Source organism: Ptychodera flava, chromosome 5, assembly GCF_041260155.1.
Source record: "Ptychodera flava strain L36383 chromosome 5, AS_Pfla_20210202, whole genome shotgun sequence".
In the NCBI taxonomy this organism is placed as follows: Eukaryota; Metazoa; Hemichordata; class Enteropneusta; family Ptychoderidae; genus Ptychodera; species Ptychodera flava.
In genome coordinates this window covers 14,176,953-14,204,469 of record NC_091932.1, presented here as the reverse complement: position 1 = coordinate 14,204,469, position 27,517 = coordinate 14,176,953, and the positions used below count along the sequence as shown (strand labels likewise).

Genomic DNA, 27,517 nt, shown 5'->3' with positions numbered 1-27,517 from the left:
AGCTAGAGGTCTGATTTTTGGTATATATGGATAACTTAGCAATACAATGTTTTTGACAAAATGTCACGTGACCTTGGTGACCTTTAACCTCAAATATACATATTTGTCCATAACTCAGTAATCACAAGTGCTACACCCTTCATATTTGGTATGATGGGACACCTTATGACGCCACATATTGTTGCTCATTAATTATGTGCATATCTAATTTTGAGCGAGCCAATAGAGCCAGAGGTCTGATTTTTGGTATGTAGGGATAACTTAGCAATACAATTTTTTTGACAAAATGTCACGTGACCTCGTTGACCTTTGACCTCAAATATACATATTTGTCCATAACTCAGTAACCACAAGTGCTACACCCTTCATATTTGGTATGATGGGACACCTTATGACGCCACATATTGTTCCTCATTAATTATGCACATATCTAATTTTGAGCGAGCCAATAGAGCTAGAGGTCTGATTTTTGGTATGTAGGGATAACTTGGCAATACAATTTTTTTGACAAAATGTCACGTGACCTCGGTGACCTTTCACCTCAAATATACATATTTGTCCAAAACTCAGTAACCACAAGTGCTACACCCTTCATATTTGGTATGATGGGACACCTTATGACGCCACATATTGTACCTCATTAATTATGTGCATATCTAATTTTGAGCAAGCCAATAGAGGTAAATGTTTGATTTTTGGTATATAGGGATAGACTATAGGATAGAAATTTTTTGATAAAATGTCATGTGACCTCGATAACCTTTTACCTAAAATACACGATTATGTCAATAAATAAGTAACCACAAGTGCTATGTCCTTTATATTTAGTAGGATGGGAGACCTTATGACAACACATGCTTTACCTCGTTAATTATGCCCATATATAATTGTGGGCAAGCCAATAGAGCTAGATGTCTGAATATATGGATTAATTAGCAATACAATGTTTTTTTTTCAAAATGTCACGTGACCTTGATGACCTTTGACCTTGAATATGCATATATATGCATAACTCAGTAACCACAAGTTCTTTACGCTTCAATTTGATATGATAATAGACCTTAAGATGTCACATCTTGTACCTCATTTATTATGCACATGTATTTCTTGGCTGGCCAATATAGCTAGAGGTCTGATTTTTTTTCCCGATTTAGAACCATAACTTAGACATGCCTCTTGTTTCAAATTGGGAACAATGACATAGACCTATGTGTCCATAGATCTGAACATACACACTCCAGTGATACTTCTTAATGACTTCATTTCCCTGTCCCATCAAGACTAATACGCCCATTACAAGTGGGGACTATGTCATTGTCAATGACTTGTTAATTCAAAACACAGATAAAAGTGAATTTAAATGCGTAAAGTACGATTGGTGTTCATGCCTTACAGTTTGTCTCAGTAAAGAGAAAATTGTTTCATAAGAACAAAGGAAATACGTGCTATGTTGTCCATGTATATTTAAATGATCGATACTATATCTTTACTCGTACTCAGTTGTGCAATTAAAATTTGTTTATTATAAGTTTGCAAATCTTTATTGTGCATTGTAAATACAGGTAAAGGACGGATGTTTAGTGTTTAAGGTAGAAAGCACCTTTGGGATAAAATATTGACTCTCAAACTTATACAATTCTTTTCTTTTCTGGCTGTTGTGGAGTATCATTTCGAAGCTCTTTGAGTAGTTAAAGTTTTATCATCTCAAGTTTTTTGAAATCAAAATTGTACGTTATCGCTTCAGAATGAACACTGAGTAATGTTTGGGCAAAAATCTAAGTCTTTTCAATTTCGAGGCGCGTAAACCATACTTCTACAGGCGCCATGGAAGGGGTGTGAATTCTTTATAATGAATTAATGAACAGGAAGAAATGTTGTAACTCTCCGATCATTTTGAATCTCAATACACATAATCCTGACATTTTCTGAGTACAAGTATGATACAATTAATATTCTAGTCTGGATTTGCGACATTGATTTCAATAAATTATTTCGAAGTATTTATGTATAACAGATTATGAACAGATTTTGCTAATGTGAAAATGAACATGTAATACAATGTTTGAGCTAATGATTCCCATCACAATGTTTAAAACACACGTACACACATAATAACATCAACATTCAGAGGACTGGTTTGTTGGAGCAAATCTTGTTAACCTCTTCGTCCAGCTAACTGTGTTTCAGTCTTCTTGACATTATGTTTCACCGCGTTCTGCTTTGGAATGGTCTACGCTGAACCAACTCTGGATTTCTTCTTGGACTTTCTGTAATGTTGACGAGGATAAATAAAGATTGAAAGAGACATTAAAATGTTTTCATGGCACTGTAACTCAAATCTACTGCGATACTGGCAAAGCGATTTGTTGTTTACAAATAACAACATTTGGCCACGAAAGACTGCAAAGATATTTGAGAATTATGTAGCATTAATGACCGGGACTCTGATGATCGTTATGAACTGGAAACAGAACACTTACTTCTTGACACAAATGACAGCCACGATGATGACAGCTGATACGGCGACAACACTGCCAAGTACGGCTCCAACAATTATCCATGTGATAGATCCTGTAAACATATATCAAATAGCGTGTTCTCTAAAGTATACACAGATAAACTTTTCAATAAAAAATGTCGTTCTGGTATCCATAATATCTAATATCGGGTAAACTTAGTTTTTTGACGTTTTCAAACCCAAACTTTGATTGGAAAACTCTTTTTTGAAGTTTGTGAGTAGAAAGCCTCTGGCATACTCACTACAGCAACTGAAATCAAAGATTTCAACTTTGAGAGAATCATTATTGTTGCGGCATCGAGGAGAACAAAATAATAACATAAATCGTCATCCTATCATTTTTATCATTATCGTATTATCATCGCCGCCATCACAATTATCTTCATCCTCTTAAGGTAATACGCAGGTCGAAATTGAAAGACTTAAACTATCCGTAAGGAAATTTGAAACCATTCCCTTTCGACATCAAGAATAAAAATCAGAGTGCAAACTTTTGTACTGGAGAAAAGAATTACCCAACACTTACGGAAACCCAAAATTCAAAATGGCCGCTAACCCTGTTTTGACTCTACGGGAAAAATTAAATTTTCGATTTTCACAAAACTACATTCTTCTTTTACGCTGGCACATTACTTTAAATGAACAATGAATGATATAACGCTGTTAAATTATTTTGCTTTACCTTGACATACAGGGTCGTCCAATTCATAACATTCACCGTCTACGATGCAAATGTCCTTCTGTGTTAAAAGAAGCACATAAATTCGCAATATAACTAAATATCATCTGTATATAGACAGTACATGGTAATGTATAAGGCAGGGCTCGAATTAACTTTTTTCCCTGGTAGTCCCATTGGGCTACCAACTTCAGAAAATGGTAGCCCAATGGGACTACCATTTTCTGAAGTTGGTAGCCCAGTGACAAGGTCTGGTAGCCCATGCATGAATGAAGTTTTTTGTAAAGGATATTTTTATTTATAACTAGACAATGAAATATTTATTTTGCACGACTCTATCCAGGAAGTGAATTTTCTAGTCATTGACATCAATACCTGCAGATCATAGCCTTAGGAGAACGGTATAGCATGTATAGTGGACACCGGTGACAACTCAAAGTTTGACGACCTATTCACTCATAATCAAAGCTTATATGCAAATTTTATGTTCGCCATGACAACGACTTTTACTCAGCACGTGTAAACATAACATAGCTAAAAATTACATTGGCTATGAATTTCAGGATGACAACTTGGTACAGTCATGTTCCTAATTCTTTCGTGGCAATTTTGGCTATATTTCTCCACCATAGTACACTATCATGGGATGATCTCGTACACTTCGGAAAGCGTAATTTGTGGATGACCCGATAGCTTTTTCTTTCCAGTTTGAATAATTTTGTGTTTAATTGTGATTGATACATTGTGATTAAATAACTATGAAAATGAATTTTCTTTGGCCATCATTTCCCGAGCCTGTCATCCAAGTACATCAGTTCAGATGATGATATTTTATTGAAAGTTTGTCGCAACAAATTCGACTGCACTGTCTCCTTTTAATTTGCTTAACAACGACGTAGTCTGGCCTTTCTGTGTCCAGCTGGGTTGACTGTATGAGCGTCAGTCATCTCATAGCGATCAACATTATGTCGCCCACTAAGTAATTCATGTCAAGGCTTTAGTAGTCCGTGTGGGCTACCGTTTCATGGGTTTTGGTAGCCCAAGAGAAAAGTTGGTAGTCTGTGGACGCGGGACTACCGCTAATTTCAAGCCCTGTAAGGGTTTGCGACAATTGTGAGAAATGTATCTCTTTCCGTTCATTCCTGGTCAGTGAGTGTCTGTCAAGGCGCATGCATTACCCTTATTATTTAGAACCTAAGATAATGTACGAGCGGTCATATATGATACCCCTTCTGAAAAGGTCTATGAGATAGCTACGTAAATGTTGCTAGATCTTTGAGTACTTCTTGGATAAGCTAAGAGCGCCCCCTAAAGACCTGACAATGTTGGCTTGCACAGGGCATACTCACGAAATTTCACTGATCATTTCGGCATTCAAATTGGCATTCCAAATCTCGAGTCACATTTCGCACATAACGATGTCAAATTTGTTTTACTACATGGTATGGAGTTACATTGCATTCTGCATAACCGAGAGCTGTAACTAATTTCCTGAGAGGAGGGCTTCAAAACGTATCTTAACAACGTTCTTTCACTTCAAACGACTGACAGTGATACTCCTATATAGACACACATGTAACATGATATACTGTGTATATTTTTAGACTTACAAACCTTTCGAGAACAAAACCCATGGGTTCCATTGCATACGTCACAATTGGCGTCGTAGATGATTGCCAGAACTTGGGCACTTTCCAAAGTGCCATCGTTGCTGATAGAGACCAAGGCACCAACTGGCTGAGGGGCGCCGTCGGCGTCCCTGCGTCGTCTGCTGCCGACTTCGATAGGACATCGCACTTCCTCATACGTCGAGAAGATAGCATCGCTTTTTATAGTGTTATCTTGGGCGGCGAAATCGGACTCGGATATCTGTCGGTACAGAAATTCAAAAGAATTACGTGAGTGAATCTGCTGTTGTAGTTTGTCTAATTTGAAATTACCATAGACTTCGTGTAGCCTTTGTGTGTACGTACCATTATTGGTGTCACATGACATGTCAGCCCGCTGGATTCCATGAAGTTGTCACCGTAGATCGAAACGTATGAGCAACTTTGCACACTTGAGTCACACAAACCACTCCTTCCTGAACGGTACAACTCTGGGGCCGTGGCCAGGTCGACAGAACAATCCGTACCACCATAACCATCCGAACAGTCACAGACGCCGTTCTCGCAGTCGCCCCTACCATTGCAATCTGACGGGCAAATATTTCCAAGTATGGACTGAGGTGGCCCAAAGGTTCCATTCGAACCAGCACTTTCTTCCCAGAAGGTACTGTTCTTGCTCACTACTTCTTCGCACTGGGCTTTTAAAAGATCGGCAGAGAACTTGGCCTGAGCAAGGTCATCAAAAACCTGTGAAAATATAATTTATCAGTCATGGTTTCAGTGTCTGACAATGGTATTTCTATTTGGACAAGTACATTTTTAATGACTTTACCCTGCACTGATTTACTCAAAGAGAGAAATAAAAGACTAGCGCCCTCAACTGCCAGTCAGACTAAACGTTGATCGAACCATTGACAGTGTAGGGTTCTCTAATATCTATGAGTTATACTACATGGCATCAAATAGCCGATTGTTTGCGGCATAAACAAGTAATACTGAAAACTTCAACATGTTTTAAAAAGTAAACAAATCATGTTTGTGTAGAATGATGCAGATCAGAAACGTTCTGTAGATAAAACTAAGACACTGAATTTTTTTTCTTGATTTTCAGGTCTCATTTCTCTCCCATCGACATAGATCATAGATTATATCGACATAGCTATATTCTTTTACCTTGTCAAGAGAAATATAGGTAGGCCAGATTTCACGAGTAATCTCCATGCGCGCAAAATACATGGTTACGATACCTGTTAAAACAGTTCTAACAGTTCTCTGTTGATAATTTGCATCCATATTGAGACAGGGAAAAGTCTTGACATGCAATCCACGTGACTAATATTAAGTCTTGACATGCAATCCACGTGACTAATATTTCCGTCTGAGATTGTCCATGTATATGTGTTTACCTGGATATCCACGGTACACGCGTCGATGAATTCGTCAACTTCTTCATCGTCCAACGCCGCCGAACAACTCTGACCGGCCGTAGAGTCGCGTATTTGTTTAGTACACTCATCAATGGCGTCACTGATATTGATTCCAGAGGGGGTCGGCCACTCTGGAATCTAATAATGTAAAAGAAATATGCTATCAGTAAGATATATATACATCTCTATTCTAACGTTTCTGACTTACATGCTCTTGCTTTGATGCAATCATTTCTTAAATGTCAAACATATTATAAAACTTATATATTTCTAGTGAACTGGTTGTATTTTGTGATAGTTTATATGAAGTGAAAAGCAGTACTTGATTAGTGCTAGAGATAGGATTTTCTGTTAAGAAAAGTTATGATTGGTATCATTTCTTAACTGTCCTTGTTCAAAACAAACTATTGAAATTACAAATAATGAGGGTAAGCGACAGAGCGGCCAATACAGCTCAGTGAGATTGTCCAAAGCAAACTATGATTGAATTTATCCGATTTAACTTGGTACTTCATAATTAATATATTACAATTGTTATTTACAAAAAAAGTTTTCTCAAGTTTATGACAGTGTATATGCATCGAAAAATAGTAGAAAGGCTACTGCACCAAAAATCAAACAAACATGAAGACATTTGCAACAGCTTTCTCAGAAAATAATGGCAAATCATGGAATGTTGTACGAACGCTAACATGAATGGCAGAAGCTAAAGGAACAGATCAGACTACGTCGTAACTCTACAGGCCGAGAAGGAAAGCAGTGGAAATGAGAATGAGAATTTCCTACCAAAATTGCAATATAGCCCTACAGATTAAAAAAATGAAATTTCCCAAAATCGCAATGATAGTTGCCTAGCTTCGAAAGCTCTTTTAGGCAAGCAGAGTCAGAGGAGATTATGATTTTCCAGAGGAAGTAAAACAATTTTACATGTCAGGTGCCAATGAAAACACGTCAGAAAATTGGAATCCCACCATAAACCATCAACACTAATTGACTAAATTTCAAGAAAATTAATATTTTGGTCAAAAATAAAAAAATGGACGACCAAAACACATACTAAAGTATAAGACATGAAGATTCTTTACAGACTTCATTCCCTCGAACTTGCAAGCCAGATCCGAAAACTATTTTATAAATTATTTGAAAGGAGGGGACATTTAATGAAAATTAAGAATGATTCTAAAAGAAATAAAGCCAATATTTTGTAGGCGTTATCAAAGCACTGGAAAATAAGTACTAAACTATGACCATCGTCTATACAAACCACCCGGTGACACTCGTACAGTAAATATGAATATGTGATGGATGAACTACTCTCTCAGAGAAAAAAGTGGAAAGTTGATAAACGACAACTCATGAATCAATCTTTTTTATAGGCTCCTTATTGCCCTACAAGGTTATCATAAATTTCATAATCGTGAAATTGAAGAGATTAGTAAGACTGTTTACCGCTTGCTCTCATTCTATAGCAAATTAATACAAAATAATCAAAAATTAATGAGCGGAAACTAACGTCGAATTCGAATTCATCGTCATACTCAAATGCTAGGTCTTCGTCATCTGAAGGCGACTCGCGCCTTTGTACGTTACGAGTGTGTCTTCTACGCCGACTAGAGGGCGCTTCTCCCAAAAGTTCATCGGTGATGTCACAGTAGTAGGCGTTGCACTGTCTTGGCGATTTGCCAGGGTTTGATGGTCGACCATTGTCTCTACCATTCTCACATATTTCATCTGGCCCAGTGTTGTCTGATTTTGGAGTACATGTACAGTATACATTGCTTATATTTACTCTGTCAATGCTGTCAAGCTCTCCGTAGAACAGATTCTTGCCAGAAGGTACCCTATTGTAAAATGCGAAGATAAAAAAAATCAGACCCCAAGCATTGTCAAACGTGGCAAAAGAAATTATTTCTTTTGCCACGTTTGACAATGCTTGCGGTATAATTGGAGTAACATCGGAAATCCGTTGCAATCATCCAAAAGAGATGTAAAGAAGGATTTGGAAAAAAATATGAAACGAGAAAAAAGATTTTAATATATAACGTGCCTCGAAAGTGAAAGAATTAACTTTTGCTCAAACATAGACCCTAATTTTCATTTTGGTTTGGAATGAGAATGCTCGATATTTTTCTTTAGGAAAGTTCGATCAAAAATCTTTTGGTATTTTAACTTCGAGACGCGTACTACTTTAAGATCCGTCAACGAAAGGTCATTTTTCAAAAAAATGTAAAACAATTTTAGTTGGCGTACTTAACAATTGGAGTAAATTTATACACAATGATTGATTCTTTAACAGAATTTGCGTCTGAAACTCAAACTTGTATTTTTGATATCTATAGCGCATAATTGACGTACTTCCATGTCAGGGCGAAGTCATGAGGTACCGAGTTTCTGTTCGCTGGAGAGTACACCTTGGATGGCGGCTCTACAGGTCCATGGAGGAAATCATTGCCATAGTCTGTGTCATAGCTACCACACAGGCCTAAGTTCTCCCAACCGAAGTCATCCGAACCAGGGGAAAAGTAGACATTCATATAATACGTGCCCTCTATCTCAACGTATGCACCGGTTGGAAAGTGGATCTGGAATTCAACGGTATTGTTCACATTGTCAACTTCACTGTCCTGGTCATTGCTAAACTCTGACACGCTAATCCATAACATTATTTCCATGATAAGCTAATCACCAATTCTAGTCAGGATCAGTTACAGATACGCCTATAGTCAGTGTAGGCTCAACACCATGGGATAGAATGTTATCAGCAATTGTCGAATCTCAAGTAAGTCACAATTATCAATCTTAGCGATTCTCTAATGGTATACTTGATGGTCTATGTGTGCGTGTACCTGTACATCTTTACATATAACGAGACCAGTAAGCGAATCAACCACGATTCATTTTGACTTGCACTTCAACGAATTCCCAAATCACTCAGCACAAAATTTACGACAGGTACAAATACAAGAGATACAAATGATACAAAAATTAATGTTCTGAAAGATCTTGTGCGTACGTAATCAATCTCATAAATTTTAGTCAGTGTCTTGCGGTTAAGCAATACGTGGCAATGGTTTTCTGAGCCAGACTAAAACCGTACGTGATCTTGAGGATCTGTAGGAAAGTGTATTTTTGCAGAGTTTCGCCGATTTTATAAATGGCCTTCGCTGCTTTGAAAGATGCATAGGTACTCGTTTTGATAGAATCCACAAGTCAACGAGAAGTAGAACAAATATATCGGTCCGTCGATACTACAGAAATATTTCCTCTTCACTGTACAGTCCGCCAGAAAGTCCTTTAGTTCGATTGAGAACACAACTGGTTGTCAAAAAAGCTCGCCTAAAACAGAAAAATAAACACGTATACACATACATATATACATGCATGCATATGCATACATACATCAATACATACCTAAATACCTACCTACCTAACTAACTACCTACCTACCTACCTACCTATATACCTACCTACATACATACTTACCTACCTACCTACCTACCTACCTACATACATACATACATACATACATACATACATACACACACACACACACACACATACATACATACATACATACATACATACATACATACATACATACATACATACATACATACATACATAAAGGAGAATTATACGATATGTTTTTGTGATACCTTGTATGTTCTGCCACCGTTAAGCTTTACGATTCTGAAACCAGGTGTCATTTCACCATTCACGATAATTTTAACCACAAGTTTTTTGTAACTGCGCGTGTACGTCCGTCTCCGCCCGCCTACGAAGTTAACAACCTCTTCTCTGACGGTTCTGCACCGGTCAACAATAATGACGTCATCTTCAGCTCTGGCAGCTACTCCACAATTACATGCTACCCGCCCACAAGCTGTCAGGCGTGTTTGGACCTGTGTGAATTAAACACAGAGGACGAAAAGATCTTAAATTCCATAAGACTGAGAAAGATAACTAAGTATTTGAATTTGAAGAAGTGTCCATCACTCTTTCAGTACAGACGACAAGGACGATTGATAATTGTTGACATTGAGGAGATGATGATGATGATGATGATGATGATGATGATATTTTATCACATTGCTTGATCGTGTTTTTTTTTATTTTGGTAGCTACTAGTACTTCATTTTTGTAGAATTTCGACACATAAATTAAACATCATGACTTTACTTTTATCTGATACTACAGTGTTCAAAAGGCTTTTGTGAGCATATGTACTAATGGATGGCGACACTTTGCAACCAAACGATGATGATGATGATGATGATGCTGATGACGACGACATCTTTATGACTACATCTTGTCAAAATGTAGGATATCACTTATCACCCACCTCCATGGGAAGGAATTTGTGCCGATAATAAATATATTCTCCCGGGAGATAGATATGAAAGTACCTGAAAAAGACGAATTTTGAATTCAATTTTGTACTCTGTCTCTTCCAATTTTCTTTTGTTTATTAATGCTAATTATGGTCGTTATATTTGAAGAAAAGTCCATTTTCATTTCACCATTTTATGGACAAATAATATACTCGTTCTTTAAAAGGTCGGACAAATTCAACTTTGATGCGCTTTATGAAAAAGTTTGTAAGGTTTTCAACATTTGTTATACTAGGTGGTACGTGACCCCGTCATTCTTTTACAAGAACTGTGCAAGTATATTTTGAAATTCGCAGTCAGTGCTATTAATAACCAGATATGAACTGAATATGCTCACGTGTTTTACAGGTTCATTAATAGTAGTACGCTTCACAGAAAAATAAGATATATGTTTTCACTAAATGAAGCAGGTTTTTTTCAACATCGCACAGTACTCTCAGATTTTAATCACTAATTACAAAACTTTATTTAATATGCAAATGAGCTGTTAATTAACTTGACACTGCTCAATGCTTCATGGGACAATTAGATATCCATCAGATCAATATTTGTAGCACGTTTTATTTAATTTAATGCAGTAATTTTAGAGTAATGTCACTAATTACAAAATTCATTAAATATGCAAATAATCCCTATATTAACTTGACACTGTTCAATGATTCATAGCACAATTAAATATTTATCAAATCAATATCTGTAGCACGTTTCACAAAATTTGGTGCCGTAATTTCAGAGTTATATACCTAATTACAAAGTTTATTAAATATGCAAATGAACCCTTAATTAACTTTACAGTACTAAATGCTTTTTTAACACAGTTAGATATCTGTCAGATCAGTATATAAAGCAGTTTTCATCACATTTGATGCAGTTATTTTGGAGTTATATGACTACTTATAAAACTTCATGAAATATGCAAATGAGCTAATTATTAACTTGACACTGTTCAATGCTTCTCAGTACAATTGGATATTTATCAGATCAACATCTGTAGCAAGTTTCATCAAATTTAACGCTGTAATTTTGGAGTAATATCACTAATTACAAAGTTCATTAAATATGCAAATAAACCCTTAATTAACTTCACACAAGTAAATGATCTACACCACAATTAGATATCTGTCGGATCAGTATCTGCAGCAGATTTCATCACATTTGGTGCAGTTATTTTGGAGTTATATCACTAATTACAAAACTTCATAAAATATGCAAATGACCTATTTGTTAACTTGACACTGCCAAATGCTTCTCAGTACAATTAGATATTTATCAAAACAATATCTGTACCCAATTTCACTGACTTGGTTGCCGTAATTTCAGAGTTATATACCTAATTACAAAGTTCATTAAATATGCAAATGAACCCTTAATTAATTTCACACTACTGAATGCTTTACACTACAGTTAGATATCAGTCGGATCAGTATCTGCAGCAGATTTCATCACATTTGGTGAAGTTATATCGAAGTTATATGACTAATTACAAAACTTCATAAAATATGCAAATGACCTATTTATTAACTTGACACTGTCCGATGCTTCTAAGTATAATTAGATATATATCAGATCAATATTTGTTGCAAGTATCATCAAGTTTGGTGCAGGAATTTCAGAGTTATCTCACTAATAACAAAAGTTCATTAAATATGCAAATGAGAAGGCAATTGACATGACACTCACAGTATCATCATAATGTTCTGAGATTGTCATCTGTGAAAAGTTTCATGAAATTTTGTGCAGTATTTCTTGATATATGTCTACACTGTCATTACCGTCTCCATAGGGAAACCATTGTGCGGAAAAAAACGATATTGCATAACTTCATTAATATGCAAGCCATACTAACCAAAATCTAATCAGTTCTTGCAAGTAGCATATGGTACCTGTGTACCAAATCTTACTTGAATCCGTTCAGGCGTTTTTGAGTTATCGTGTAAACAGACAGACAGACACACACACACACACACACACACACACACACACACACACACACGGACAGACAGACAGACAGACAGACATCGCTATGACAATAGCCCACGTGTTTACACACGTGAGCTAATTACACGTAAAAGCAGGACGAACTCGATTATTAATATTATGAGATTACACTGTATTCCATGAAGAAAAATTATGAGAACCTTTCATAACAAATCTTCTGGTAATATCCTATTTTTCCATAGTGATATTACTTTTAGATGGTTGCATGGTAAAATAAACTTCTTGTCACAATACTTACAGGCCATCGAATGAGTAGTAATGTGGGTCTCCAGTTCCGCTACATTTTCGGGACCTGCGATCACGATCATAGGTTTTAATCTGTAGGGAAACAGTACACCATATTCTTCACGTTTAACGCAGTTGATACACATATGAAACATACGTCATATTCCCTTAAAAATAAACAGGTGTACTGGTTTTCCTAACTGAACGATGTATTTTCGGCTATTTGTCAAATCTTTTGCCGAGGACAATAGCTGTCGCGGAGCGGAATTTCTAGTAAACTTTAAAACCACTACCTCAACGATAGGTATAGAAACAAAACAAAAATATATAATCGGCGTTGACATTGTGACACTAGTTTTACATCATATTTCAATTAAAACGTTACCTCGGCAAAAAGTTGTGAAAGTACAATGAATGTCATTTGCCCAAAGACATACTGATTCATTACAGAAAAGGGAGGGATATCAAATAATCCTAACAACATTGTGATAATACGATTACCCTATTTTTATTGACAGCTTATTTGTTGCACGGGAGAAACCACAAAAAGAAAGGGAGATGGCCGAAGTAAACATAGAATGATTTTGAAAGGACACACAAATACACACAGACAGACATACAGACAGAGCCATGCAACACACTTAATATTTTACAAGGCAATTAACAGATCTAACAGAGTGCTCTCTATATCTTACCGTAACCTGTCCAGGGATCTTGTAACCGTTCCACAAGTCAGCTTGGTGTGTTTCTATCGGCATAAATTCCAAATACACCTCGCCGTCCCCATCGGTAAAGAAATCCCTCCTCGCCTTGACCTTTACTTTATATGGGCCATTGGGATTATCAGCTGTCATCCAGGTCCCACATTCTTCTTCCACCACGGCATCTACATAGCGACCGTAGCGTCCTGACCTCTCTGTCACAGTCACTGGTATCTTGACAGCACAGTTTGGTGTACATAGGAATGGCAAGGTCGGCTCCAAGTCAAAGGACACGGCATCTCCATTCTCGTATACTTCGAGGACGTCCGGTGCGTTCACCTAACAGTTATTAACATTAGTGTCGTTTCAGTAGAATTCTCTGGAAAACCAGAAGGTTGTACACAAATGATTATCTGACACAGATTTTTTTCAACGTTGTTGTTTGTGTAATGTATCGGCTGTAACAAATACTTACTTTTACTTTCGCTTTAATCAGCATAAAATTCACTGCGTCTCTTCTCTCAAACCCCGTTAAAATTGTTATAGCAATATCAATGACTGGCATACTGTTGAGTGTTGAAACGACTAAATCAGCATTTTCGGGCGATTCTTGACGCTTAGAGATTAAAACCTAACATCGCAAGTTTGTCTGTCGTAGCAGCATGAATGTCGACTTTGTCTCGTGCCTGACGCAGCACAAATGACACGAATGCTGATGCGACAAAGGAACAGGCGACATAATGTAACGACCGATTTATCAGACACCCATTCCCAGAATTTACATGTAATCTTAGTGCGAGAAAACCCTTAATTCGGAGGCTCTTTTTTGCTCCGCCATGCGCATAGATATGGAAATAATTATGTAAACAGGTTGCATTTATAGACTGAACGACGAAGTGAACACCTCACTCGAAAACTCCTCCGCGTCTTACTGAAAAGATAAAACGGAACGCAAAAATGGTTGCACGGATAGAGAATTAATACTGGCCCGAAACTGTTTTGCGATCGTGTCTTTTTTGTATCGAATCTTTACCGATTCCGATCGCCTCGTAACGTCATATACAGAGGGGAGAATGGCATCCATTTTGTTTATTTAGACTGACAGTCGCCATGTCAACAGGTGTCACGCGTGCGACGTCACACTGTCACGCCACCCGCTCACTACCTGTTTGGGGTAGATCTTAACTTTGCCAACCGTAGAATATATGCTGGAGCTTCAATGACACGGATCTCAAAGGAACTACCGTGATATACATAATAAGCATCAACTTTCTTCCATATTTCGATACATAACTCTGCAACATCTTTGTTCTTCAACAGCTTTCAAAATTTTAACTTTGCGCCCTTGTTTACTCAAAAATTGCAAATGTAGTTCGGCAACACTCTAAAACTGATGAGGTTTAACGTGCATATCTCGACGACTGATATTTTACGGTAAAAGTCGCCGAGATGGAGCTATGTGGGCATGGGCACACGATATGTAAAATTGGAAAAGTCTATGAGATTGATCGTGACCTTGGAGCACACCGTAGTAGCGATTTTGAATAGATATCGACAGCTTTGCTTACAGGCAGAACCACACAAAAAACCGCACCAACCAGATGAACATAATCAACGCCTGGTAAGAAACCTGCAAACCCTCGCTCACATTATGGTAGCCTGCTACCGTTACTAATTCATTGCACGACTTATGTTCTACTTTTTTCACTCTAAACGCATTTTTAAATAAGAGTTAAAAGACAACTTACATTGATTCCAGCGAAGAATGACGAACTTCTCTTTCTTCCTACAGATACGCTATCTTCGAAGATATCTACTTCACACCGAATCTGTGGACAAAACAAAGATTGTTGCAATGAAATTATAAAGTACCGAATATATTGGGTAATTTGTTTGTTTCTCCACTGCTTCAAATACTATATTTGAAGCATGGGCCATTGGAATTGTTCGATTTTTGCGGGTATAACGTTTTAAATATTTTGCCATTGTCTTACTTCCGACTGGGTTAATTGAAAGACTGTAACTTCTAAGAGGTTAAAATTTTATTTGCAGGCTATGGGTACGGTGTGACTTCACTTATTTTGAGGTTATGTGAATAATCCGTTTTACCTTTGCTACTAAGCTAGTACGAGCCTCGAAATGAAAGATTAAACTTTTTCCATAAACCCCCTCAAGAAACTTCATACTACCCTTTTTGGAATCAAAACTAAAAATCTGGGTCACCGAACAACATTTGGTACTAGAGAAAAAATTACCCAATATTTACCGATATTTGAAATTAAAAATGGCCGCCAATCCTCTATAGCAACTTGTAAAATTTTCGATTTTTCCGAAAAATTAGTCGATGAACACTTTACTTAATCCATTTGCTTCACTCCGACAAGTGGTAGACTAAATTTATTGTAAAAGTTTGAGAGTCCGAGAATCTTTCCCCGGGTGCGAGGCGCATTCTACCTTAAAAGTGTTTAACTTGTGTCAGAACTGATCAGCTACGAAGAGATGTCATGATCTGCTTTTGCATCTATCCCAAATTTAACTTGTGTGTCTGTACCTGTATAATTTTATCGAAGTTGATTATTTAGCTCTGTTGACTATGCATTCGATCCGGTAACTGAGCTTCTGGTCATCGTCATTTTCAGTCAGACAAAATAAACACATTTGTACTTCCGGTAACCCGACCTGGGGCGTTAGAAAAATTCGCCGATCTTAGACTTTTATCGCTTTTTGAGAAAAATTTGAGTAAGTTCTCTAGATTTTACCCATTTTCTACGGGTCTCAGCCAACAAAAGCAACAACTAATTCTCTGACCTGCCTACCCTAATTTGCCTTATTACCACAATCCACCGTCTTTCGTCAATTTCTTGCACATCACATACGAAGAGACAAATACGGTTTGCGCGGAGTAGGTTTGTTGTACTGAGGATGACCTTATTTTGTCTTGTTTTTTCGGATTCTTTGTTACTCTTGAACTTTCAGGTTTGAGGTTATTTTGATTCAAGTGTTAAATCGAAAGCATGAGACACGTTGCTTTCATTTAATGATTTATGCACTTTGATTTTGTGCACTGTCACCTGTTCCAATTTTGCCACAGTTACCATGGGAAGAGAAATCAAACAAATCACAGATTTTAAGCGGGTGGCCGCTTTTTAAAAACAACGCCCTCGCGTGGGCATTTTGAATACCAAGGAACGCCCCTTTGACCATATATGGGCATATTTAGATTACAGGTGACTGTATACCTTTATTATTCGCGGTAATCTTATAAACTTGCATGTATAAGCATCTGATGGAAATTACGTTTTGAGATAAGTGATCATGACTTAGTGAAGAGTAGAATTGTGCAGGACCTTGAACGTGTGTTTCCTTTCAAAGTTTATGAGAATTGTACAAGGTCTATCAGACTCAGAGGGTATACATAGTAAATATTGACAGTGTACAAGTATGAAAACCATCGCTAGCCAAATTTCGACATGGACCATTCTCTTCACAGCAGTTGTTTTCTGTTTCAGCTATGACTTAGTACGCTATGTACCGGGTGCTTTTTTGCACACGGGTATTTGCAAACATTCAGACAATCTTAGTTATGATCTTGTACTAGCGAGTTAAATTTACTTTGATAGAATCATATTTTCTAGCGATGTGAGCTTATAAGCGTCATTGTTAAGACTTCCTTGACGCCTCTAATCCCTCAACGAAAAGTAGGTCGAACTTCTATTTTCGGCGGACGTCTGAAGACAAGATTTCGGCTTTGCATTTATTGCCTTATTGTTTGTTTATTAGGTGTAACTACTTTAGACAAACAAATATCATACAAAGTCTGCAAACAAGTATTAGCGCTCTATTCATTTACAACCTGACCGTGTGGGTAGCAGTTTAAGCGTCTAGAAAAATACCAATTGTCCTTAGCAGCGACAGCCGTAGTTTATGAAATGACAAAGGGATCGGAGGTATACCGATATGAAATATGAAAGCCTTAGCTCATCGTAAAATCTACCCCTTATCGAATCGAGCGCATTAAATCAAGTACTCTCCTCGGCAAACAGTGTATAGTGTTTTACTGACGATTTGTGAGTGACGCCAGGGGAATTTTGAGAACGAAGAATACATTCTAGTGTGCAGTTTCTACCCTGTATACGAATCATACATTCTGTCTTCATCGTTTAATAATAGTTTGTGTACCCTCACAAAAAGATCCATTGAAAGTTATAAACGTTGATAGATACCGTTGAGAGGTAGCGTGAACATTCATTAAATAGTTGGCTTTAGTCGACTATAATTTATTGGTCGTTTATGATTTCTCTTTCTAAGTTGCTAAAAACTTGGGTATTTCGTCACACCTAACAACAAGTAGATTTGAGCAGACTGGTAACATACTTGTTAACAATAAACGGAAAATTCTTAGCTGACAAGTCTCTCTGTGCACTGACCAAGCAAAGGTCGTTACCAAGGAAAATGCGAATATACCTCCTGTTTACAGTCCTAATGAAGTTAAGTCATCGAATAAACGTGATAAAAGTTGAAAATATGTAGACTTATATAGTTCAAACCTGTGAGCCCATTTTTTTCAGCCAACTGCCCTGTTTTAGCGTTGATCTTGCCGTGGGACCAGATAGAACCTCGTCGAAAACAACATCGTCCCCGACAAACCACTCGAAGTGCAGAGACACGCTTTGCGAGAGAGTTTCATGGTCGATGTCGCAATGGAAAAGAACTTCTCTGGCCTGTGTGCTGTGTGATAGGTCCACCCCTGTAATGAAGATATTTAATGTGAGCTAACTCATCTGCTTAAATTTTGATAGTCATATTTCACTGACGAGGAACAGTGAAAGTGGCGCTTGATACACAAATTATGAACTATGTGTACTCAAAATGTTCAGATCCGGTAACCAGAATAGATATCATGCGACGCATAAAATTACGAAGGTTCTAACACGGCGTGGGAAAGTCGACCAAAATTTTCACTTTGTTTGAAATTTGTTAGACTAGTAGTCTCTGTGCGTCTTGAAACATTTTTTATTACGCATTAATTTATCTTAACCGTAAGTAATACTAAAACTACAAGCCGTTCATTTGATAAAGGCCGTAGACTGCCGTTCACAGTAGTCACAGATAAGAAAAAACAAGATCTTACAAATTCCGACCCGTAATGTCATTTTTATTTGATTTACAGTCTCAACAATTCCAATTAAACTACAAAGTTAAAATCTGATGACATAAAGTCCGAAACAGTTCGACCTGAAATTCGATTATAATTGGTTCGACAAACCTAATTTGGTTTATCTATCCTCTACGTACCTTTGTGAGACTTTAGTTTCCCTATCAATTGCATCAAGAATACCCGGAATGAAATTTTGTTCGGCGTAAATACAATTGTGCTCCCTTCCCTCACTTCCCCGCCATGCACAGGAATATATATAACGGTATTTTCAGGTTAACACTTAATTCTATCCAAAAACAGTCACGTTCTTTAATTGTGAATGGATTGTCCAGCTTTGAAGTGTAGCTGCAGTTCTGAAATGGCATTTTCAAAAGTATCGATATAAATTTCAACAATATAACAGTCTCTTTTTCGTACTTTTTCCGACAAAAATTAAAACCTTGTGTTCACTTAAAGTCAAGTAGACCTACCTCCCTCTGCGGGCAATTCACAACATGTTCCCGTGAATTCCAATGGACACGAACAGTGACTGGTTAACGTGCCATTATTCTGACAAAATCTGTTACATTCCCGCTGGTCGGTTCTTACAACATTCTCACCAAGTTTACACTCGGCTGTCTGCACTCCGCTTGGACCGCAAGTCGCGCTGCATTCCGTCCAGTTACCCCAGGTACATCCCGGGGTTGTTGGTTCCGGAGTGTACGTTGAGTTACACCATTGTGTCACCCAATAATATCCCCATGTCGTGTACCAACACATAGGCTGACTATGCGCTGCAGACACGGAGAGGAGAACAATCGCAAGCCTAGCGACTGTAAACATCTTGGGATCTGGTAAAGTCTACTTTACGGGGGAGTGTTTTATACCCGGTAAAGGAAATACAATTTGTCATGGTAAACATGTCATTGCATCGGAGTCGTTGATGAGTAACTAAGCATTATTTGCAACATTTCAACGAAGTATCACGCATGAAAATTCCTAGAACGCTGCGTATTTGGAATCATCGGGTAACTTTCTTTTTGTTAACCTAGTTCGCGCCTCAAAATCGAAAGATTTCAACTTAAGCCCAAACTTTCCTCTAAGAAACCCTAAACCGTTCCCTTTCATGAATAAAATAAAGGTGTCACCGTGCAAAACTTGGTACGAAAGAAATATCATCCAACATTTAAGAACACTTGAAATACAAAATTGCCACAAACTCTGTGTTAACTCTATGAAGAAAAATCATATTTTTGATTTTACAAAAAAAAACTTTATTTATTCCATGACCTTCGAAAATGAGCCCCACAAATGTTACATCCAAAAGTATTCTAAAAGTTTAATTTGATAATCCGAATATCTGTCCCGAGGCGTATTCTACCATAATTTTAAAGCATATTACTAAAATGAGCAGCAATTGAATGGCAAACTAATTAGCATACAAAGGTCCAATTTATTACTTTTGTATTCGGACTCTTCTAAGCTTTATCCTGGACGTGGCATCTTTCTTGTGTGACTAAAAATGCTTACCATAGCTTTACATTTTCCTAACCAATGTGACAAGTACATAACTTACTTTCCAAGACTTGAATTTTCAGCGTGCCTGTGAAGAAAGCGTCGAATGTTTCTCAGTCGTAGATAACAGTTCAGGACAAAATCTACATTTCAATGTGCGACACTCTTTTAAATCAATCATTCAACAGACTAAAGTCGAATTATAAGATTAGGAATCTACTACGAAATGGAACGACGAGAAATAACGTGCCTTGCTGAATAGCAAAACACCATGCCCAAGTTTCCAACTCTCTATACGCAGACAGTGGGTTCGGTTCCTCCAAACTGTCAACAATGCCTCCTCAAACATAGTGATAACACTGTTCTTTTTCATTTTGTGCCAAACTGTCCATATCAACAGGTTGGTCACACGTTTGGACCACATTCAAATGATCTCGAAAGTCTGTAATTTCTATTGATTTATCTGTAAACTTATTACCTACATTTTGTAATGATTGTCCCCAGTGAACAGTATGTTAGTTGGGGCAGCATGACTTGAATGTAAATAGATTTTACCTCTTTTTTTGCAATTGGCCTTGTTTCCAAGCAGTGGATGCAGGACTCGATACCATATGTCATAGAAATAGCTTTAAAATCGCTTTAAAATAGAATCTTGTTATTGTGGTAAAAGAACAAGCCAGATCATCAATATTAAAATAACTGACACAAATACGCAATTTTTTATCGAGTTCGACTGTTTCACTGTAGACAATGAAATTTGTAGGAAGACTCCCGACTGGCCCAGTTGTAGTGATTTAATACCGTGGTGACCTACATTGCGTCACCATGCACGCAACCTGCTAGATTTCTACATGGAATATTTAAGCAATAAAGCACACCCAGCGACGGTATACCACGAGATCCTGACCAGTTCACGACATATATGCACGAGCGATAGCAAGTGCATACATGGAGTGAACTGGTCAAATCGAGTGGTATACTGTTGCTGGGTGTGATTTATTGCTATTATCATAACAGTATATTGAAATTCTGGTGTGGAACGTCAAAAACGGATTTTTGCTCAAGCTGAGAGCTCGCGCGTATGGCTGCCGTGGTATATCGCCTATATACCACGGATGTTTTCGCGTCTCGACCAATCAGATCGCTGGATTTGCGCCATCAATATACTGGTATGATGTTACATATTATTGCCTCAATACATGGGTTTATGTGCCCGAGAGCAGGTGACAATTTGCCCGACGTCAGGAGGACAAATTGTCTACTGCTGCGAGGGCACATAAACCCATGTATTCAAGCAATAATATTTTTATTACATGCCTCTTCACAGTTAATGCTATATGAAATTTAGTTACACGCTGGGGATTTTCACACAATTTAACCATGAGCGACCAGCATCAAACATATTTTAACGAAAGTTAAAATAGCAGTGCGCGCATGGATATTTTACATCTAGCGTTAAGCGTCTACTTTGACGTCGAAAGATTTCACTGGACCGGGTAACCATGGAAACCGGTCAGTACATCGTTCACCGGCCCGCTAACATCCCGGATGTTCCTATTCAAATCAATGCACTGATCTGCACTAACATCGAGGCATGTAATAAAATATTAAATACGATGGCGTCATGACCAGACCATAAAATTAATGTGTGTTGGGCATGTTTTACTGAAGGATTACAAAGTTGGCGACATAGGAATCTCTGTCAAAATATAAATGTGGGTTTACTGCGAGTGTGTGTCGAACATTCTTCAAACGAAAACGCGGCATCAATGTTGTTCGGCATAATTTTCCAAGTATACGGCAAGGCTTACTATTCTCCGTAAAACAAGCTTGAAATAACGATAACAAGAAAAGGCGTGATATCACCGGTAATATAGGTGAATTGCCCATTGACCCAATTTTGGCAACACAATAGTTCTGTGTAAGTCAAACTTGTCATTGTTATAAATGCCCATGTCGTCATTATTTACATTTTCGGTTTAACCTAATCCTGTCAGTAATTTACCGGCTCTATAATTTATAGTCAGATTTATGTAACAGAAGATTTACTTAGTGAAAACAATCAATGGAAACCAAAAATAGACAAAGAAGTTAATGGGCACTTCGCACATTTACTAATGGGAAACACAAGGATAGAGAAGGGTGCCTTTATGAATAAGCAAGTTAGAACTCTTTCTGAATGTTTTTATATCACCATAATCAATAACTGTGCATTGGTCGCCGTCACTAACATGTGACAGAATGTTGACAGACACGCCTACGGTTGGCGTCATATTTCTTCCAAAGTGCCAACGAATACAGGAAGTCGCAGTAACGCAGCGACATACAATGTAGGACTTGTTGTGCCAGGCACGGTCCCTCCTCCCGTAGAAGTGGATTACCACAAAGTGATGACGTCAAAATTGCCGTACACAAAACACGTCTTGTAATCATTGCGCTGACCAACTAATAACGGTAAAATAAAATAAATGTCCGCGTTCTTCCAATCCATTCTTCCGATCATTTTCATAATTTTGAATGAATGGAGTAAAAATCCATTCAATCAAAAAAGTGAAAGTGTTTGAAAGAAAGTGGACATTGACTCACTTTACTGTTATTACTTATTAAGTGCCGTGATTACAAGACATATGTGTTTTGCGTACTGCAACTTTGATGTCATCACTTTGTGGTTATACCACTTCCTACATCCTTGCCGACTTGGCACAATACGTTTCATGTCACTGCCTTACTGGGACCCTTCTTTTCAGTCATTTACCCCTAAGTTTCCAAGTTTCCATTCCCAACTCTTACCCAAAAACAATTTATAGCCCCTTTTAGAACGTAACCTTTGATCTCATTTCCAAGAGTATTCACATCTTTGACGTCATCACTTTGTGGCTATACGACTTCTACGTACATTTAGGCTTGTTATCTGATAACGTCGCCGAAGATCATGCCGACTGTATATACTGTCACGTAGCGTGGCTTGATATAGCAGTAGACGTATAAGAGACGGCACGATACACCGAAATATATTCTAAGTCGTAGCACTTTATTCAGCTGAGTAACGTAAGGTTACACGGTAAAACTTCTATGTCTCACAGTAGTCTAGTACTTAGGCGTCTGTCTCGGTCAACGTCGTCTCGAGCGTCGCAACAGGTTCTGCAGCTTCTACAGGTTCTGAGCGGCTTCTACTTCAACACACTAAAATGCAGAGTTTATATTGGGTGAATATCTGGCTTTGTCATGACTTTGGCATGCGTCTATAATGAGGAACGTCACTCAAATCTAAGTACAAGGTTAACAGGATGGAAGTATCTCTCAACGCCGAGCATGGCTGAGACTATCTGTCAACATAGCGTCCGGTCAACGTTAATGACTTAAACAGTTGTCAAAACAATACGTTCACTAAGAGAGGATGGACTCTCCTTCAGAGGTCACGAAAATAAACAAGGGAATCGTTCTCACGATGCACCACGTGCAGAAGGGGTTACTATAGGTCACTGTCGGTCATTCATTGTCAGTCATACAAACTAAATTCAAGTCATAAAATATCATATAATATTAACTATCGAGTGGCTACATCACAATACCACTTCACTGGCTTGTACAACTATGTTCGATGATAGCGCTAACAAGGTGAAGGCTGAAAAAGTTAACCGCACTGCACATTCAGTGCAACACAGTCGCTGCTGTAGCGTTTGTTTAAGGCTGCGTTCACAAATAACGATTAGAGGGGCTGGAGGAATCGCGATGGAAATTTTTTTCATCTCCCCTCAATACCCTAAAAACATTTCAAATCCCCCTCTTTATGCTCAAAATTTTTCAAGTCCCCCCAACTGTCACAATCCCGTATACCAGTAAAGGATGTGTGCACAGAAAAAATAAACATGTATCGCGCCGTTCCACTCGCAGATGTTCAACACTACCTATAATTAGTAGTTTTGTAAAGTCATATTCCAAAGGCAAGTTCTTAAATTGATTCATTTTTAAACGCATCATTGAACGTTTTAGAATTATCAGTCTAAGCAAACTTGAGTTAATCCAACTCTGGCCAGGTCGATTGTTGCTGCCGAAGAGCACACAAAATAACAATCATGAGTGAGTGGGCAAATCGTGAATTTTGGCTAATTGTCATATTGTAAAATCTGAGCACAGTGACCTAGCAAAATTGTTTCAGAAGTACAAGACATATACGAATTAGATGCTACTCAAAATTGACAATCCTGGAAGGTTGAAATATTCCATCAAATAAATGTTTTCGTTTCTGAAATTTTGGGTGTAATAATGGCAAATTTGGTTAAAAAATAAATAATTCCATTTAGTCACATATTTTTTCATTTAGACTTTACTGTTCAAAGTTTTGCTTTTGTATTATTTTATTATGAGAATGTGAAAATTTAGAAAATCAAGCATGGTGACCCTATCTTTTTTCTTTAATATTTGATTATTCTCAAATGCCAGAATTCAAAATCCCTGATAACTTTTAAAGTCTCCTGGTCTTCCATGTGTTGCTCTCTGGCCTGATCTTGTGTACAAGTATGTTTCACTGTCATGAGCGTCATTTGACCCAAACTCTTCAACTACCATGTACATCAGAGTCAGAGCTATCTTTATCACTGCTCAGGTATGCAGTGACAGTGACACTGCAGTAGCAGGGCGGTACCTGATAGTGACACTGCCCGTGGCGAGTAGCTGTATTAACTTTGATAATTTTGACAATATTTTTGTTCAGTTTATACAACTGCTAACACAGCCTGTGTATGTGATCCATACATTTGTATCACTGACAAGTAACTGTCAGTCTGGACTCTAATTAAATTATCACCTAATACATATTTGTATATACAGGCTTTGTCGACAAACTGAATATTGTGTGTTTGAGGATGCTGTAGGGAAACAGCAAGAAACTGTTGTTGATATATTGAACAAAATATTGCAAAAACCATCAACTGTTGCAGCTTCTGCCCTGTTACTAGGAGGCTAAGTTTGGGTTTTTACGACAAATCATACATGTTTAGATTTTTTCAAGATAATAGTCATGAAATATGACAAAATTGTTCTAGATTTTGTTAAACTATTACAAACATTACAACAATTGGATGACATAAAACTGGTATTCATTTTTCATTAAATTACCTACAAAAACTTGGAATTGGAAAATGTAAAACGTAAAAGGGAAACAAACTATTTTCAAGTTCCCCCACCCCTACAGGCAGAGCAAAATTTTCAAGTTCCCCTCTACTATCCCCAAAATTTCGAATCCCCCTGAATTCCTCCAGCCCCCTAACCATTTTTTTGGTTTTTGGTTTTTTCATTTACACTATAGATACAAAGGTACGTGCAAATTTAACAAAAACCTATCGATACCACAGAAAACTAGTTCGTTTCTCTCTATTGGCGATGAATTCTATTAGTTCAGCTAAAAGTAAAGAATTGCCCAGGTTTTCTGACACAAATGTGCAATTTACATGTTTGCATGTCAAAATCGTTTAGGAAGCTAAATGAATTTAGCAAAACTGAGGATTGGTGTCTCTGAGTATATAATTCGGAACTATATTCTCGCTTTGTCAATACCAGTGAACTTTATGACGTCATAATCTCAGATTATTATTGATAATGCTTCCGATTATCCTGCATGTCGCCAGAATGTTTTCTACATCTAAAAATTGACTGGTATCGCCAAAGTTATAAAAAATAGCAATAATATACCCCCGGGCCCATAATAGACTCAACCAAACTTTTCACTCCGTAATGTCCGAAGAATTATGGAGTGCAAAGTTTGCCTTCGTCCATTAGGGGCCGGGAGGGGATACATTATTGGTTAAATATTGATCCTCGTTTAGCTAAGGAAAATACAGCCGACGCACTAACCATGTAACATCATCATTCTGTCTCTCGCATATCCCTTCGCCGAATGAACAAAAGTATCTTTACCGAATACGTTTTGTCTAAGTATCTAGCTTATCGTTGTAAACTTTCTAAATTAACAATTTTGTCATGCTATAGAATTCTTTCTAAACCTTCAGAATAGGCTCGATGTGAGAACGTCCCATTGGCGTAAAAAGTCGATCTTAATCAAGCTTATATCCCAACGACCCGAACACCTGCTTATTTTAATTATTCTCTCTTCGTTAATTTTTGGAATATTCTTCCCAGCTATATATAATCTTGCAAAGGAAAGTTCTAGGTAGGCTATTTATATAAAATTCCTTGTTTGCCGTCCGCGTGCTGGTAGGTTTTCAGAAAAAATGTAGAAAAAAAATCACAAAATTAACACCATTACAACAAAACAAAATATTATTGTTTTCAAAAGAAACCAAATACAAATGAGCATATGTTAATACGCTTGTGTTTTTGTCTGTGTTTGTTTTTTCCCAGGCTGGCTTGTAGGTTTTTCAAAAATCCAAGGATGGCAAACAAAGAATTTTCTTTAAATGGCCTAACTTTCGAAACACGCTTGTCGAAATTTTATTTCGCAATAACAGTTGCAAATAATCGTTACTTTCATGAAGATAAAACCGATGAAGATATTCTTGATGCTTATTTGGCCATTTGCGTGCAACATTTGTTTCAGAGCCTAAATATTTTTTTTGTTGAACCTTGCCTTAATGAATTACAAAAAATCGCTTACAATTAGTTCACTGTCCTTTTACATGAATTGTAACCCAATTTGCCTTCGACTCGGATTTTGTATACTTTTAATATATTATTGTCGAACTGATAAAAAGGGCACGCAAAAAAGTAGGATATCTCTTATTCTATTCTATCTTTTGTCTTCATTTGCAAATGCCGTTTCATAAAGTTCTCGTCTAGAGAAGAAAGGAATACGTTCTGAAGAATATGTGGGAATATCAGTTAGTCATAGACACGTCATGGAAATTTCTTGAAATACTACCTTCTTTTTTCTTTTACTGTCTTTCTTCCTCCATAGGACGAAACGATTGCATTCACTTGTATTTTTCCATTATGCCTACTTATGCACATCCAGTGGCTAGTCGAAAGTGACGAATTTATCAAAAAACAGTAAGAATAGAATAGATTGAAATCAAAAAGTGCTGAAATCGAGCAAATGATAACATTTCGGGCTTCTGTCATAAAAGTGATAACTTGGGCAGTTTGGTGAGAATCATTACTGGTGTTATATACGATGGTCGTCGTTTTGCTGTAAGGTGATGCACACCTAGTGATGTGGCCTCTGAGACGCAGTGCATGCAACATACATGTTTTTTACCAAGAGATAGCTTGAAAGTTTAAACTTTAAAGGCAAATATTACATGTTCTTGTTCCGTTGCTTTTACTGTTATTGTTTCATTTTTTTGATCCAAGGTTACAATGCA

At 37.4% G+C, this 27,517-nt stretch overlaps 1 protein-coding gene across 1 annotated transcript; it reads right to left on the bottom strand.

The window, feature by feature from the left end:
• Positions 1-1,467: 1,467 nt before the first annotated feature.
• LOC139133085 (von Willebrand factor D and EGF domain-containing protein-like) lies at positions 1,468-19,557 on the bottom strand. The gene is made up of 15 exons (XM_070699504.1): positions 19,175-19,557; positions 18,094-18,293; positions 15,295-15,375; positions 13,541-13,885; positions 12,859-12,938; positions 10,574-10,637; positions 9,888-10,133; positions 8,587-8,813; positions 7,745-8,072; positions 6,211-6,369; positions 5,171-5,551; positions 4,812-5,066; positions 3,201-3,258; positions 2,481-2,571; positions 1,468-2,267 (listed from the first exon to the last, which is right to left on the bottom strand). Exons 1-15 carry the CDS (start codon positions 19,524-19,526, stop codon positions 2,231-2,233), a joined length of 2,904 nt encoding a protein of 967 aa, XP_070555605.1. The 5' UTR covers positions 19,527-19,557; the 3' UTR covers positions 1,468-2,230.
• Between the last annotated feature and the right edge of the window lie 7,960 nt (positions 19,558-27,517).

Bases quoted from the DNA above. Each gene is read 5' to 3' on its own strand.
- LOC139133085 (XM_070699504.1), bottom strand. From the start codon at position 19,526: ATGTTTACAGTCGCTAGGCTTGCGATTGTTCTCCTCTCCGTGTCTGCA. The intron at 8,073-8,586 runs GTACGTCAATTA...ATTTTACAATAG, and splicing joins GACTTCGCCCTGACATGGAA to GGTACCTTCTGGCAAGAATC. The intron at 2,572-3,200 runs GTAAAGCAAAAT...ATATGTTTACAG, and splicing joins GGACGACCCTGTATGTCAAG to GATCTATCACATGGATAATT.